This window comes from Siphateles boraxobius, unplaced genomic scaffold, assembly GCF_051911475.1.
Source record: "Siphateles boraxobius isolate OS27281-9 unplaced genomic scaffold, OSU_SipBor_1 8, whole genome shotgun sequence".
Lineage (NCBI taxonomy): Eukaryota > Metazoa > Chordata > Actinopteri > Cypriniformes > Leuciscidae > Siphateles > Siphateles boraxobius.
This window is the reverse complement of record NW_027509208.1, coordinates 31,637,100-31,655,173: the sequence shown is the minus strand read 5'-3', so window position 1 is coordinate 31,655,173 and position 18,074 is coordinate 31,637,100. Positions and strand designations below refer to the sequence as shown.

The 18,074-nt window shown below is 39.7% G+C and overlaps 3 protein-coding genes across 6 annotated transcripts in view; all 3 read left to right on the top strand.

Annotated features, from left to right (window-relative positions):
• The window catches only part of lats1 (large tumor suppressor kinase 1), a 310,530-nt gene extending 308,335 nt beyond the window's left edge, over positions 1–2,195 (top strand). For all 4 annotated transcript variants that reach the window (XM_077219631.1, XM_077219630.1, XM_077219632.1 and 1 more), the window contains exon 8: positions 549–2,195. In XM_077219631.1, coding sequence (XP_077075746.1) covers positions 549–1,037 — 489 coding nt within the window. In that variant the 3' untranslated portion in view covers positions 1,038–2,195. The remainder of the gene's footprint in view (positions 1–548) is intronic.
• Positions 2,196–7,514: 5,319 nt separating this feature from the next.
• Positions 7,515–13,032, top strand: LOC143729383 (uncharacterized). The gene is made up of 5 exons (XM_077220612.1): positions 7,515–7,554; positions 8,153–8,505; positions 8,614–8,719; positions 8,961–9,171; positions 10,028–13,032. Exons 1-5 carry the CDS (start codon positions 7,515–7,517, stop codon positions 10,083–10,085), a joined length of 768 nt encoding a protein of 255 aa, XP_077076727.1. The 3' UTR covers positions 10,086–13,032.
• A 1,532-nt stretch (positions 13,033–14,564) lies between these two features.
• On the top strand, positions 14,565–18,002 carry lyrm2 (LYR motif containing 2). The gene is made up of 3 exons (XM_077219673.1): positions 14,565–14,764; positions 15,746–15,886; positions 17,207–18,002. The coding sequence occupies exons 1-3, from the start codon at positions 14,693–14,695 to the stop codon at positions 17,285–17,287; spliced, it is 294 nt and encodes a 97-aa protein (XP_077075788.1). The 5' UTR covers positions 14,565–14,692; the 3' UTR covers positions 17,288–18,002.
• The last annotated feature ends 72 nt before the right edge of the window (positions 18,003–18,074 follow it).

The following is an 18,074-nucleotide window of genomic DNA, read 5'->3' as shown; positions in this document are numbered from 1 at the left end:
GGATGGAAATGGCATCGCAACCTTTATTTCCATCAAGAGGTGCATCAATTTTTGGTGAAGATCTTGTATTGTCAATGCAAGAGTCCATCACTCTGTAAAGTCTCCTCCAGCACTGAAGACTTTCACTCACTGAGTTTAAGATCTGGACTCAGAGGAGCATCAATTCATGTGTGGAAATGATTCTTCATCTTCATGCTCCTCACAACCATTCTTTCACAATCTCAGCCGGATTAATCTTAATATTGTCATCCTGGAATATGATCATGATGAGTGTGTAGCTTTTCATTTCTTAAACGACCATCAATTAGTGTTAGAAGAACTGTTTCCAAACATATAACATGTTAGAAACATCATAATAACTGCAATAATGATCCAGTCATACACTCTTAAGCATTTGCACTTTTAAATCCGAACAGAGACTTTTTTTTTTTCGCCGGGCAGTGTTTGTGGTCTGTTTGCTCATGAACACATAGTTGATTCGTATAATGATCAGGTGATTGAGAGTGTGTGTGTGTGTGTGTGTGTGTGTGTGTGTGTGTCTGCCTCAGGTCATCAACTGGCAGACGTCGCTCCACATCCCGCTGCAGGCCAAGCTGAGTCCCGAGGCCACCGCCCTGATCCTGAAGCTCTGCCGCGGCCCGGACGACCGGCTCGGGAAAGACGGGGCCGATGAGATTAAAGCACAGCCTTTCTTCAAGAGCATCGACTTCTCCACGGATCTGCGGCAACAACACCATGCGCCTTACATCCCTAAAATTACACACTGCACCGACACCTCCAACTTTGACCCCGTGGACCCTGACAAACTGTGGAGCGACGACGCCGACAGCAACCACAACGACACACTCAACCGCTGGTTCAAGAACGGCAAGCACCCAGAGCACGCCTTCTACGAGTTCACCTTCCGCCGCTTCTTCGACGACAACGGCCACCCATACAGCTGCCCCAAGCCCATCGAGTGCGAGGAGTGCGAGGAGTGCGAGGAGGATGAGCCCGTCGACCCGTCCAGGCAGAGCCGGGACCTGGTGTATGTTTAGTGTGGGGAAATCTCACTAAACCGGTCACACAAATCAAAAGAAATTATATTTTGCATGAACATAAATGCACACAGGACCATTCATATCAGCATTGTGATAAGAACATTTAAAACCTCAATTCCTCATTACTGTAATGCAAACAAATAGGTATTATTTAAACTGTAAAGTGATTAGACATAATGGTTGTATTTTTTTTTTCACTGCTTTTATATTCTAATTTTTAAAAAATGAATGACTTTGCATTATAGTAATTTTTTATGTAATCAAAAGTAAAACATTTGGACACAACAGAAATTTAATTCTCATGAATATGCCAACAATTTTAATAGGTCTTAAAATAAGCTTGATGTTTTTTTATGCAAAATATAATTTCTTATTAGTTTTATTTGTGAGAGCAAATTTTAATGAGACAGACCCCTGTAGGATTTGTGTGTGGTGATTTTATATGTTTGTGTATGTGATCTCTCTTCCATCTAGCTACGGTGGTGACTGGTTGAGTCTGCCTTGACACTTTGTGCTGTATTTATTATTTTTTGTTCAGGATGCACTTGTCTGTGCCTTTTAAACATCTAAGAATCTAATAATGCAGTGGAGCTCTGTATTTTTTACTCTTTAATTTATTTAAAGACTTTTTTTAATGGTAGTTGAAATGAGTGTTTTCTTCCTCAAATGATGTCTTTATTTATGATCGTGTGGATTTGTTTCTTTTTCTGAGTGGCACAGGGACTATGACTATGCTTTCTTTCACCAAAACTATAAGGGAGATCATCCTGTACTCTGGTCAAATATAGCTGACCGTTCCTCATACAAGTTTCCAAGAAAAGAAAAAAAACACTAAAATGTTGCTCTGTGTATTTTTTTTTAATTTATACACAAAATTTGTATATATAAGTTATGCGGTGTAAATTTGTATTTCTGCTTTTCTTAGTCCCAAAGGATATGATGTCAAAACATATTTTATGGGACATATGACTCCAGATCCTGAGCAAAACACATTTGAAAATGCACTACTCTGGTTTCACTACCAAAGGCTTCAGTTTTTCTGCAAGAATGGTCGCATAACATTTTGTCTTTTTTTCTGAACTCTATCCTGTGCATCTCTGAATGTAATAAGGAACTCCTTTTCTTTGATTAAACGTGTTCTTATTCCCAGGAAAAGCATCTGTAGCTACTTTGAGTGTAAATTTGTCTTGAATGAGAGAAAGGATGGGATGATAAGTAAAAGCTTTAAAGCACACACATACTTCAGTGTCCATGTCTAGTGCATATCAATATTTTTTAATATTTATTTAACATGCAGTTTCAATTGCCTGCTTAAGTTGGAGTGGAGCGTAATGAGAAGGTGGATACTTTAGCTAAGCAGGCTCTCAAATATCCAAAATTTTACAAATGTACCATTTAGGTAGTCAAATGATAAATAATTAAAGCTGTCAAGGTGAGGAGGGGTTGGACAAAGAAAAAATGGCATCATCTCTATAGCATTCAAAAACAAGATAGTTGTGAAAGATTGGTTTATGGCAATGATACGACTACATCTTGGCTAACAATTGGACTCTACTCTAAATGGCTCACTTTTTATAATAGGAAAGCATTGCAATAAATGAGGACCACTAAACAGTAAGACATGAAAAAGACCAAATCCTGCTCAGATAATTAAACCTTTGTTTTGATGCAAAACTAATTTTCCATATGTAGTTCATTTATTAATTATATTATTTCACCACATTGTCACAATATGTCAAGAATTGTATAAATAGGGAAGATTTGAAAACAGGATTAGGCTGTTAGTTAAATTAAAGGGATAGTTCACCCAAAAATGAAAATTAGCCCATGATTTACTCACCCTCAAGTCATCCTTCAGTAGGTGTATATGATATTCTTCTTTCAGACGAATACAATCAGAGTTAAATAAAAAAAAATGTCCTGGCTCTTCCAAGCTTTATAATGGCAGTGAATGGCCGTTTCTGTTTTGAAGTCCATAAAAGTGCTTCTATACATGATAAAAGTGCTCCATGCGGCTTTGGGGGGTTAATAAAGGCCTTCTGAAGTGAAGCGATGCGTTTGTGTACGAAAAATATCCATATTTAAAACATTATAAAGTAAATTAACTAGCTTCCGGTCAAACGAAAATACGGTTTGCAATAAAGTCTAAAGTTCAACTGCTGATATTTACACTACGCCATAACGCACTACGCTACTTCTGACGTCATGAGTTGCGTAAGTGGCGCTTTAGGCATAAGTGGACTGCGGCCGGAAGCTAGAATTTTACTTTGTAATGTTTTAAAAAAATATATATTTTTTATTTTAAAAGTGACGTTCCCAACACTAATTATGATACTCTGGTAATGTTTTTTGCCATGTTCATTTTGGGTAAGTGCTGTGCGCTATTTTGTGTTAAAAGGATAGTTCACCAGAAGATGAAAATTCTGTTACTGATTATTATTATGTCGTTCCAAACCTGTAAGACTTTTGTTCATTCACCAGTTTTAGGCTTCAATAACATCTTAAAGAGATCGTAAAACTAATCCATATGAATTGAGCGCTTTAGTCCAAATTTTCTGAAGAAACTCGATTGCTTTATATGATAAACATATTTAATTTTGTCTTTTATTTACATATGAACAAATCAGCGAACATAAACAGAAGCTCAACCAAACCAGATTGACGCACGACAACAAACCTCTTGCTGAAGCTCAAATATGCTGCGTAACACGAGAATGAACCTCATTGGTTCTTGCAGAAACTCAAACATGCTGCATAACACGAGAATGAACCTCATTGGTTCTTGCAGAAGCTCAAACGTGCTGCGTAACACGAGAATGAACCTCATTGGTTCTTGCAGAAACTCAAACGTGCTGCATAACACGAGAATGAACCTCATTGGTTCTTGCAGAAGCTCAAACGTGCTGCGTAACTCGAGAATGAACCTCATTGGTTCTTGCAGAAGCTCAAACGTGCTGCGTAACACGAGAATGAACCTCATTGGTTCTTGCAGAAGCTCAAACGTGCTGCGTAACACGAGAATGAACCTCATTGGTTCTTGCAGAAACTCAAACGTGCTGCTTAACACGAGAATGAACCTCATTGGTTCTTGCAGAAGCTCAAACGTGCTGCGTAACACGAGAATGAACCTCATTGGTTCTTGCAGAAACTCAAACGTGCTGCATAACACGAGAATGAACCTCATTGGTTCTTGCAGAAGCTCAAACGTGCAGCGTAACACGAGAATTAACCTCATTGGTTCTTGCAGAAGCTCAAACGTGCTGCGTAACACGAGAATGAACCTCATTGGTTCTTGCAGAAACTCAAACGTGCTGCGTAACACGAGAATGAACCTCATTGGTTCTTGCAGAAGCTCAAACGTGCTGCGTAACACGAAAATGAACCTCATTGGTTCTTGCAGAAACTCAAACGTGCTGCATAACACGAGAATGAACCTCATTGGTTCTTGCAGAAGCTCAAACGTGCAGCGTAACACGAGAATGAACCTCATTGGTTCTTGCAGAATCTCAAACGTGCTGCGTAACACGAGAATGAACCTCATTGGTTCTTGAAGAAACTCAAACGTGCTGCATAACACGAGAATGAACCTCATTGGTTCTTGCAGAAGCTCAAACGTGCAGCGTAACACGAGAATGAACCTCATTGGTTCTTGCAGAAGCTCAAACATGCTGCGTAACACGAGAATGAACCTCGTTGGTTCTTGCAGAAACTACAAACGTGATGCATAACACGAGAATGAACCTCATTGGTTCTTGCAGAAACTACAAACGTGCTGCATAACACGAGAATGAACCTTATGGGTTCTTGCTGAAGCTCAAACATGCGTTTTATATTTAATGCGGTTCACAGTAAGTTTTAATTATTAGTGTAATAGTGTACTACATAATAGTGTAATTCTGTATAATAGTGCATCGTGCATTTTGTTTGGTAAAATGTGAGGTATAGACTATCGTTCGGTAATGTCATTATTCTACATGCCCAGAGGGGAATGCCATACTCTAGGTTGTCGTGAAACGCCGTCACTGGTCTGGAATGACATGAAGGTGAATAATCAATGACAGATTTTCATTTTTGGGCAAACTATCCCTTTAATATTTTTGGAAAATGCCTTTCCCCGAGCCGTTCACAAACCTAATCTCCTTCATCAATGGTGAATGATAGGATGCATTACAGGCTATTTTTATATGGACTGTAGGTAAATATTCCTCTTTATCCAACGTTTATTGTACTTTGAGTTCGTATAGCGTAATAGTTTTCTGGCGTGATTAACTGCCCAAATGATTCAAACTGAATCATGAACCAGTTTGCTTTTTGATTCACTGTATAAAACCAACTCAATTAGACCACATCTATTCTCTACACACTCTCATCAACAAAAACATCAAGGACAAACAAAGGAAAATATTTGCATGTTTTGTAGACTTTAAAAAAGCATTCAACTCAATTTGGCATGATGGTCTACTGTACAAAATCCTACAAATTGGCATCGGCGGAAAAACATTTGATATTATAAAATCTCTGTACAGCAACAACAATAGTGCGGGGAAAATCAGCGACCACAGAAGCGCGTTCTTCCAGCAGGGCCGTGGAGTGAGGCAGGGCCGCAGTCTGAGCCCGACTATATTCAACATCTACATCAATGATCTGGCTTCAGCGCTGGAGAGCTCTACTGTCCCCGGCCTCACTCTACAGCACACACAGGTCAGGGGTCAAGGGTCAGAGGTCAGATGGCTGCTGTACGCGGATGATCTGGTCCTGCTGTCCCGCACACCTGAGGGCCTTCAGCAGAGCCTGTCGCTGCTGGAACAGTACTGTCACGACTGGGCCCTGACAGTCAATCTGGACAAAACCAGAGTCATGATGTTCCAGAAGAAGGCCAGATCTCAGGAACACAAACACCAGTTCCTGTATAAAGGCCAGGTTCTGCAGCACAGCACTAGCTATAGCTATCTGGGCATCGACATCAGCGCTTCGGGACGCTTCGGTCTGGCTGTCAAAACACTGAGTGAAAAGGCTCGGAGGGCTTTTTATGCTATAAAATCACGATGTGGCCACTTAAAATTACCCATTAAAACCTGGATAAAATTATATAATTCAATAATAAAACCAATTCTTTTATATGGATGTGTAATTTGGGGACCAGTACTAAATTAAATTTTTTTGGATAAAACACAAAATTACAATTGGAAATTGCCAAAAATATTTTAGGGGTTCATAGAAACACATCCACCGCCGCCTGCAGGGCTGAGCTAGGCTTGTACCCGCTGAACATCGAGATCCAGAAGAGATGTGTTCAGTTCTGACATCACCTCCATCATTCTGATCCAGAGTCAGTCCAATATAAAGCCCTCCTCGCCAATGAAAGCTCAGCAAAACCTCATCCTCTAAACACACTCGCTCTTCAACTCCTCCATCAGACTACACCCCCCGCTGACTACAGCTACAGCCCCAAAACTATTGTTAAAGAAATACACACAAATCTAAAAGACACCCATGATGAGTCACTAAAACACATTTTGACCTCCAAAATAAACTCCAATGTTACTCGACCCTCAATAGAACCACTAAATTGGCCAGTTATCTATTTATTAAACATTTTAAAGAAAGACAAATCCTCTCCAAATACAGATTAAGTGACCATGATCTAGAGTTAGAGAGAGGAAGACATAGACAAACATGGAGAGAGAGAGAGCAGAGGATCTGTAGACACTGTGATCAGCACAGCACATAGAGGATGAGAAACACTTTCTGCTCATATGTACTAAATACACCGATATAAGAGAAACTTTTCCGCCCAAATTTGAAACCTTGATTCCGTCATTCTTTGAACTGTGTGACACTGAAAAAATGTCCTTCTTACTTGGAGGAGATGATAGTACAGCTGCACTAGCGGCTAAATATATGCTAGCTATTCATAACGCCAGAGACAGCTAATTCTCTGGAGTGACCCACTGTATTTATTCTGTATTTATTCATCTATTAAGATAGATAATTTTTATTTATCTATCTATTTACAATGTTACATATTTTATTTGTTTGTGTTTGTTTGTTTTATTACTTATATATATAATATGTTGATGCTTTGGCAACATTGTGTTACACAGTCATGCTAATAAAGCTAATTTGAAAAAATTAGTGAATAATTACCCAGTCAGTCAGATATTGCAGTTCACAGGATTTAAAGGCCCAGTGAAGTGCCTTGAAATGCGCAGCATTATTCAGTGTGGTGAGGTATTTCCACTGAAACAGGAAGATGGGGCGGGACATATTGAACAGCTCCTCCCCTTTTAAAAATAGCCAATAGCGTTTAGTTTATATCAGAGTTCAGCCAGAGCTGTTGAGCTTGTTAAAGCCACAGTTTCCTCTTAATCTCTAACCATCTCTATTCCTAATCTCCACCATATCACTTTAAAATGAAGCACTCTGTTCAGAATTCAAACCGGTCCTATATGTTTTCTGGTCTGCGTCGATCATATGATTCGCTCTGTGCTGTCTCTGGACCGGAGCTGCGGAGGTTTGTGTGACACGAACATGAAACCAGTCTCCCAACCATTCGGCCCAATGGAAAGCATATTTACACTGTCTGAACCGTTCCCTATCCACTATATAGTTCACCATGTAGAAAATAGTAATAGTGTGAACAAGTGACCAATTTCAGCCACAGCTTCAGTGACTATTTGGGGGCGGGGCTTCAGATTCAAGAGAGCTTATGATTGGACAGAAAATCTGAAGAGAAACTGTGTAGAGTGATGTCATCAAAATCACTGATCCATGTTGGCGGAAGTGACAGACTGTAAGTTTTGAATGCTTATTATCTTCTAAATGTGAATGTTGTCATTGTTTTGGAGCACACTAGCTTATAGATAACATTAACATTAAGGCTAACATATTCATACTAAAAGCCAAAAAACTAAAATTTTGATTGAATGGGGACTTTAAACAGTTGACAGAAAATACGGAACACACGACATGACTGCTGAAAAATGCTCAAAAATACTTGACATTCTGAACCATTATTATAAAGTGTATATAAACTATATAAAATAAATATATTTGTAGATTACTTTTTTTTGGTCTAATTCCAATACAATCTTCACTCTCCATCCCAGTAGGTGGCGGAAATGCACCAACAGATAGTTTGACAACCACTACCCCATGGGTAGTAGTAGAAGAAGACGACAAAGTCAACAACAACATCATGGTGATGAGGTGTATTTTAGGCTGTTCCCCTCCCCAAACCCTCTTCCCTATCCCGAAAGTGCCCTGGCTGCGCGCCCGCTGGCTGCAGTTTCTGCACTTCGACGACGGAGGCGTCACGGAGAACACGCGTCTGTGTGCGCGGCACTTCACGCAGGACAGCTTCAAAAACTTCCGCCAGCACGAGATGGGCTTCGTGAAGCTTCTGCTGCTGTCGGACACCGCGGTGCCGTGCGTCTACACGGTCGGGGCGTCGCCGGGCGCCAAGGTCAGTGAATGACTGGCGCGTTCTAACTACAAACACTCGTATAACGTTTTACTTCGAGGTAGTGAGTGAGATGTATTTTGACGTTTGTGTGCTGCACCCGTCCGACAGCCTCTCACACGGGACGTGGGTTGCCAGTGTTCCCCCACACCGGTGAAGAAGAGCGCCGCGGTGCAGGCGACGCGCTCCACGCCCAAGCCCAAGCGACGCAGTAAAGGCAAGCTCACTCTACTGACTGACTGGTTGTGTGAGGTCTCTCTGTGTGTGTTGCACTGCTGTGTGTGATGGCTAGGTTTAGGGGTTAGGTTAGTGTGTGTGTGATGGGTAGGTTTAGGGTTAGTGTAGGGGGGCAGAATAAACTGTTTGTACAGTATAAAAAATCATAGCGTCTATGGAGACTCCCCACAAAGATAGCAAACCAGACTATCTGTGTGTGTGTGTGTGTGTGTGAATTTCAGCGGTCCAGGTGAAACCACCCACCCTCTCTATTGGGATGTCCTGCTCCACGGAGCTTTGCAGCCCCGGCCTCGATGTAACGTGTTCTCCAAAGAACAAGAGGCCGCGTGTGAAAGAAGAGGAAGATGAGATGGAGGAGAGCTGCTCGAGCTGCACAGAGGAATCAACAGCAGCAGCGTCTGATCTCACCTACGAGTCTGAGGACAGCGACACGTGAGTGTGTGTGTGTGTGTGTGAGGACAGTCGAGAGGACAGCTACACGTGAGTGTGTGTGTGTCTGAGGACAGTCGAGAGGACAGCTACACGTGAGTGTGTGTGAGGACAGTCGAGAGGACAGCGACACGTGAGTGTGTGTGTATGAGGACAGTCGAAAGGACAGTGACGTGTGTGCGTGTGTGTGAGAGAGAGAGAGTGTGAGGACAGTCGAGAGGACAGCGACACGTGAGTGTGTGTGTATGAGGACAGTCGAAAGGACAGTGACGTGTGTGCGTGTGTGTGAGAGAGAGAGAGTGTGAGGACAGTCGAGAGGACAGCGACACGTGAGTGTGTGTGTGTGTGGACAGTCGAGAGTACAGCGACACGTGAGTCTGTGTGTGTGTGTGTGTGTGAGGACAGCGAGAAGTGTGTGAGGTGTGTGTGTGTGGACAGTCGAGAGGACAGCGACACGTATATATGACGTGTGTGTGAGGACAGCGACGTGTGTGTGTCAATTGCAGGTGATGTTGTGAATGCTGCCGATCTGCATAATGGAGGAACATGCTCTGTGATTCTGTTCACATGCTTTAGGTTTGATTGCAGTATACAGTACATGTACATTTTAATGGAGGGAAATTCAACTAAAGATTTAAACTGTACAGGGAACCCTGTACAATACTGTAATACAGACGCGGCCTTTGCAATCTAGAGAACTGCTGAATAGAAATTTTCTTCTGAAATCCCCCTTCACGTTCATGTCAGCTGCGATGGCATGATGTCCACTGGGTACATGTTATATCAGCTGATATATAAGAACCAATACATGCATCACTCAAGCCTCTGCAACAGATATCTTGTGTTATGTCACGTGTAGATCACTCTTTGCTGCTCACTACTATGATGGAAGTGTGGATTGGGAATATGCCAGTTGAAGATGGCCAGAGTTCAGAAGAGTGAATCCTTTTCATCAGCAAAACGGCACAGATATACAGTAAGCAGGGCAAAACACTCTGTTGTTATAATCAGCACACGCGTGGATGTACATCTATTGACGAAATGTTGTGGTTTTATTATTTAAAAGATTAAAAAAGGTAAAAAACAACGTCTCAGACCTCACATGATAAATATATCATGTGAATAATAATTTAATAAATATCATGCGAGTCATATCAGTAATTGTGTTGTGATTTCAGGCTGAAAAGCTCATGAGATGATGTTCTCCATCCGGCCCGTACCAGCTTTACATGAGTGAGGCCTGCAGACACCCACAGCATTACACACCCATAACTGCAGCGTTACACACTGACATCTGTGTTCAGTGACTGCAGCATTACACACCCACATCTGTGTGTTCAGTGACTGCAGCATTAGACACCCACCACATCTGTGTGTTCAGTGACTGCAGCGTTACACACCCACAACTGCAGCGTTACAAACCCACAACTGCAGTGTTACACACTGACATCTGTGTTCAGTGACTGCAGCGTTACACACCCACATCTGTGTGTTCAGTGACTGCAGCATTACACACCCACATCTGTGTGTTCAATGACTGCAGCATTACACACCCACATCTGTGTGTTCAGTGACTGCAGCGTTACACACTGACATCTGTGTTCAGTGACTGCAGCGTTACACACCCACAACTGCAGCGTTACACACCCACAACTGCAGCGTTACACACTGACATCTGTGTTCAGTGACTACAGCGTTACACGCCCACATCTGTGTGTTCAGTGACTGCAGCGTTACACACCCACATCTGTGTGTTCAGTGACTACAGCGTTACACGCCCACATCTATGTGTTCAGTGACTGCAGCGTTACACACCCACATCTGTGTGTTCAGTGATTGCAGTGTTACACACCCAAATCTGTGTGTTCAGTGATTGCGGCGTTACACACCCACATCTGTGTGTTCAGTGACTGCAGCGTTACACACCCACATCTATGTGTTCAGTGACTGCAGCGTTACACACCCACATCTGTGTGTTCAGGGACTGCAGCGTTACACACCCACATCTGTGTGTTCAGTGACTGCAGCGTTACACACGACATCTGTGTTCAGTGACTGCAGCGTTACACGCCCACATCTATGTGTTCAGTGACTGCAGCGTTACACACGACATCTGTGTTCAGTGACTGCAGCGTTACACACGACATCTGTGTTCAGTGACTGCAGCGTTACACACGACATCTGTGTTCAGTGACTGCAGCGTTACACACGACATCTTTGTTCAGTGACTGCAGCGTTACACACCCACATCTGTGTGTTCAGTGACTGCAGCGTTACACACGACATCTGTGTTCAGTGACTGCAGCGTTACACGCCCACATCTATGTGTTCAGTGACTGCGGCGTTACACACGACATCTGTGTTCAGTGACTGCAGCGTTACACACCCACATCTGTGTGTTCAGTGAGAATGAACAGTGTGTGGGAAACTGTGTGTAACCTTCCTTGAAGATTGTAACGTTCTGCTCAAATACTTTTTATTTATAATACTGGGTCTTAGCCAGAACTGAATATGTGTTCTGCAAAAGAGCAACACAAAAATGCAGTGGAGCAGATTGGATCTTCACATAATTTATTCAAACACAAATTTAATTTAAAAGATGTCACTGAGGATGTAACTGAGGCTTCAGAACATTTGTCCAGAACCTATAAAACTATAATGACAAAGGTTTGTCAGTGCTATAAACACTGATAAATAAATGAGTAAATGTATCGAACATAACAATTAACAGAAAAGGGCAAATAAATTATCCAGGGAATGACCCAAATTTACTGAAGAGAAAAGGTGTCAAAGTATTGTGTGTGTGTGTGTGTATGTAAACAGGGGTGAGCGGGGCACAAACTAACGCAGGGCTGGTTTAAAACTTTCCACATTTTATTTATCCAGGTAAATCCCATTGAGATATCAATATCTCTTCTTCCAGGAGCCCTGGTCAAGACGGCAGCACATAGTTTCACACAGAAAGAACCATAAAAACCATTAAAAAAAACAATACAAACAAAAAGTATAATCAAGAAAAGCACTTCAAGGATCCTTTAAAACTCCTTTTTTTGTGTGTGTGTGTATTTAAAATTAGACTACTCTGATATTATTTTAATCTAATATCTGTTATTTAGTAGTTGATATAGTTCTTAAACGCTTCGCTAACCAGTAGAAGACACTCGCCGGGTTTAAACCCCAGTTGTGAAACGCATGTTGTATCACTGCGTTACAATGAGCCCCTATTAAAACTGCTATTCTATACTTTTATGAATTATACTGGGAAAAGAGTGATCAAATCCTGAGTCAATGTTTAGAAATGATTATTTTGTTTTGTATTATGCTGTATAGCTGTGTTTTGCTGTGTGTGTTTGTTGTCAAACTCAAAAATGTGTTCATTTTTAATTATTAAAAAATGCCTTTACTTAATATGAAAAAGTTAATAATTGTATTTTATTGATAAAATATTTTAGATTGTCTTGTTTATTTTTTGATTAGATCAGATAACATTTTAAACTGTCATGTGATTGTTACAATGTGCCCCTCACATGTGACCACCTATGGGGCATGTTGTCACATTTCACTTCCATTCTTTCAGGGAAAATCAAGAAAAAAGTATACACTGTATTATTGAAACAACCACATAATTGTACTAGACGTGTGAAATTAATGTGAGAATAAATAAATATACTGAACCCTAAGTGTATTTACACACACTGAGGAAGTCGAGAACTGTTGGGTTGTGCACCGCTCTCCTCTAGTTTTGGATGTTAGGCTCATTGTTTGTGTATACGCCACTTTCCATATACAATGAACAAATCGTTGAACAAATTTTGTTACAAACTCTTGTTAAAGAATAAAGGTATTCTATGTAATGCAGAAAAATTGACATCTATTTGACCCTTGCATGCTTGAGAAGAATATAGGAGAATCTGTAGATAATCAACTGTTTCACAACCCATTTATTTAAAAAAAGGATAATATATATATATATATATATATATACACACTCACCTAAAGGATTATTAGGAACACCATACTAATACTGTGTTTGACCCCCTTTCGCCTTCAGAACGGCCTTAATTCTACGTGGCAATGATTCAACAAGGTGCTGAAAGCATTCTTTAGAATTGTTGGCCCATATTGATAGGATAGCATCTTGCAGTTGATGGAGATTTGTGGGATGCACATCTAGGGCACGAAGCTCCCGTTCCACCAAATCCCATAGATGCTCTATTGGGTTGAGATCTGGTGACGGTGGGGGCCATTTTAGTACAGTGAACTCATTGTCATGTTCAAGAAACCAATTTGAAATGATTCGAGCTTTGTGACATGGTGCATTATCCTGCTGGAAGTAGCCATCAGAGGATGGGTACATGGTGGCCATAAAGGGATGGACATGGTCAGAAACAATGCTCAGGTAGACCGTGGCATTTAAACGATGCCCAATTGGCACTAAGGGGCCTAAAGTGTGCCAAGAAAACATTCCCCACACCATTACACCATCACCACCAGCCTGCACAGTGGTAACAAGGCATGATGGATCCATGTTCTCATTCTGTTTACGCCAAATTCTGACTCTACCATCTGAATGTCTCAACAGAAATCGAGACTCATCAGACCCGGCAACATTATTCCAGTCTTCAACTGTCCAATTTTGGTGAGCTCTTGCAAATTGTGAAAATCCCAGTAACTGAGCAGATTGTGAAATACTCGTCTGGCACCAACAACCATGCCACGCTCAAAATTGCTTAAATCACCTTTCTTTCCCATTCTGACCTTCAGTTTGGAGTTCAGGAGATTGTCTTGACCAGGACCACACCCCTAAATGTATTGAAGCAACTGCCATGTGATTGGTTGATTAGATAATTGCATTAATGAGAAATTGAACAGGTGTTCCTAATAATCCTTTAGGTGAGCTTGTGTGTGTGTGTATATATATATATATATATATATATATATATATATATATATATATATATATATATATATATATATATATAATTTTTTATAGAACCATATATAATGTAACATGAACCTTAGGCCAAAATTAATTGACAAAATAGAGTAAAGCTTAAATATATTGCGTAATAATAAGCAAAAAAATATATAATTATGTTGCTTATATAATATAATAAGCTAAAACCAAAAACGTGAAAAGGTTTTTCTGGGAAGTGAGATGAAGAATGTGAGTGTGGGGCAATCTGCAGAAAAAATTAATATAAACAAGAATATAGAATTTATAATATAATATATAAAACAATTCTACATATGGAGAAGGCATTTTATATTTTGTACAGTTAATATATGAAGTGTTTTAGCACTTGTTCTCTCATGTTAAATTACTCTTCTTCAGCCTTGAAATCATCCATGGTAATCAATGCGATTAACAGTTAGATGTTATTCATGTAGGTGGCGCTATACAAAGAAGTCAGTTAATACGCCATTAAACACAGAAGAAGAAGAAGAAGAAGATCGTGACGTCACTGATTCTGACAAGCGAAAAACAAAACATCAGCGTCTCCGTATCTTTCTTTTACTGTCTATGTCTATGGTATCTTTGCTCTTCAACATGGCCGTGTGTCGAGTCCCAGCCGCTGCACTGAGTCTCAAACAGGTAACTTACAGTCTCTAAACACCTGTGTACAGCACGATAACATCCGCGATAAGTGCTGTTTGGATGCGTTCAAAAACAGCTCGACGTGAGATTATTTCTTAACGCGACGACCAGAGACATTTATGTGACATGCAAACAAATACATAAATCTAGAAATAAGATATGTATTTCCCTAGAGAAAGCGAACCATTCAGTCAGAATAAAATTATTTTGGGGATTTTATAATAGAATATATTAGTTAGCTCTTAGTATGCGCTTACCATTATATAGGCTAACTTACACTACTAACGATATAACAGTTATCACATCTAGATTTGGTAATGATTTTTTAAACATTGTATTTAAAATAAATAAATCATGCGATCAACTTTTTTTAATGTCCTCTTAATTATTTTTGGTTTGATCTATCCAAATTCTTTGCCTCAGAAACCGATTTGGGATTTTGCCTTAAATCAATTTTTATCACATACAGGTTTTCGCATTGTATTTTTAATATTGAAAATGTAAGGAGTATAATTATTAAACAAATCTTATACAATACAATTCTAAATGACTTTAACTGCTTAATTATGACAAAAAAGTATTGTCATACTCATAAATTGTATGACAAACTTTTGAATATATATCATAATTTGTAAATTGTAGTTAGGGCCTCTTTATAATAAACTTAGTACCATTTTCTGTTCTTAGGGTTTTTTTTGTCTCTTTAACTTCCTTTTTTATTTTTAAATTATGAGCAGATGCTCAAATGAATTAAATGACTTTAACTCTTTCCCCACCATTGTTGAGTTATTATCCAGTGTTGTTAATTTACTTAATTGCTCAATACTTATTTAACTATCCTTGTATCATCTGTTCGCATGATATTTCAATGATAAAAATAAAACGTGAACATAGACCAACAATTAAAAACAAGTGTGCAGTCAGATGCAACTCAGTAATGTACGAAAGCTGCAGTATGAAGTGTGGTGTTGTGGTCAGTTTTTGCAGAGACAGAAGGTTCTGGGTCTGTACAGAGATCTGCTCCGAAACATCCGCAAAATCCCACTGGAGTCTGATCGCAGATACCTGAGAGACTGGGCCAGAGAAGAGTTCAAGAGGAACAAGAGTGAAACAGACCAGGTGACCTCACACACACATATTCTGCAGTCTTACAGTGCTAGTCCACTTTTCTTACCCATAACTGTTCAGTCATAATCTTTATGTTGAAGTGACTATATTTTTACCACGAGTAAAGGCTGACGGGTCGATCATAAACCATTCGTTCAGTTTGCACAAATCTTTTTTATGACTTGGGAATAACGAGTTGTTCATGTTTTGTTGGTCGCATGTGCGTTTTTTAAATTTGTAAAGCCGAATAAGCAGGAAAAATTAAACAATCACGATTGATTTATTTATCTATTAATTATTAACATGTATTTGTGCAATAAAAGTACCATGATTTCGGTAACGAGAACGATGCTGAGGCAAGTGAAGATAAAGATGTGTTCTGGCAACTGGTGTGTTTATTGAACCAATCAGATAAGAGCAAATCGAGAGTCAGCGAGAAGCTCATCTGATTGGCTACATGATGAAGGTGGACCCGTCCTCTTCTTCACACTAGCAAAACTCAGTGAGTGAGAGAATCGTGCCAAAACTGTAAGCGCAGGTAATAAAGGCACAACTGTACTGTACAAATCGGGTTATTTCGTGAACTTTTTTGCCTCATGTATACACAAGTCATTTAGAAATTTGCAACAGTTTGTTTTTACACAAAGTTTGGCTTTACACGATCAGTCTTAAGTTGCAGTTTTTTGTTTTTATTTGCAATTTCTGTTTTCGCTTGGAAATAACTGTTCAAATGTTTTTTTCTTTCACTTGAAAGGCGATGTACACGTTTCGAAAGCTTCTTGCGCATGCAAATTTAATTTACGCTTGCAATCGCTATGTACACTTTCACAAATTTGACCCTGCGCATGCGATTCTTTATGGCATCATATTACCTTCATACGGTCCTGAGCGCGTACACGATCACGACAGTCTGGAGCACAAGCTTCCTGTCGCATGATTAGTAATGAGGAAATTACCAGCACATTATTTTTGGGTGAACTATCCCTTTAAGACAGTTTTAGTTATTGAAACTAACTGCTGAATAAAACAAGCATTTATGACCCAGATTAAATGTCTTCCTTGGTCTCTGGTACAAACTGCTTTTACACTGACAGGAGATCAGCGATTACTCTTGCTCTGCCACCGCTGTCCTGATGCATCATGCAGCCAATCACTTTTACCCTTGGTAGTTCGTTTCTCATTCCCATAAAGTTGAGCTCTCAACTTTGTCCCATCGCCAACGGCCGCTGTCGCACATGTAGCCGGAAATCACCAGCTCATAGAACATGTATGATTTGACTTACAACATCCCCTTTACATTCAGTTTAAATATTGTATGGTTTTCCTCCCCAGGATGTCGTGCGCATGATGATCACTCAAGCTCAGAATCATCTGGAGGACTTGAGAAAATCACTCGCGTTGGCTGGATGCTAGAAGATCCGCTGTAAAACTGCACCGAGATGTTACGCCACTCATTAAAGGAATAGTTCACCAAAAATGGAAAATTCTGTCATTGTCATTCAAAAGACTTTTGTTCATCATCGGAACACAAATGAAGATTAATAATCTCTCTTCCTTTTTGTCCTTCCATTGAAAGTCCACACAACTAAAAGTTTCACGCTTTTAAAAGTAGCGCTAATCCAAATGAATCGAGCCGCTCAATCCAAGTCTTCAGAAGAGATATGATCACTTTATATGATGAACAGATTTAATTTAGCCTGTTATTCATTTAACAATCAATGTACATACATAAAGCACATCAAATGTGGTCAACTTCCATGATACATGAGAAAAGCCTAAATTAAATCTATTCATCATCTAAAGCAATTGTGTCTATGAACGTTTGAAGTTTCGCTGTTATTGATGAGTGGAAATTAAATTAAATCTCAGAAATCAGGTTTCATTCAAAATAAATGAAAATTAAAAATTTGTGTTTCAAAAATGGAGTCTTATGGATTTGGAACAATATGAATGTGAGTAAATGACTGAATTTTCTTTTTTGGGTGAACTATCCCTTTAACAAAAAGTACACTATAATGAGAAAAAAACCCTGATATTTTGATGTGTATATATCTACTTGTATATTTATAATGCACAAGAACTTCTTTTCATCTGCCAAATATTAATTAAAGTCTAAGTCAAATATTCACTTCTCTGAGTCATAATCAATTAGTGTGTAGTTGAAATATTGCATGATTACAGAACAAATACACCTGTGTCT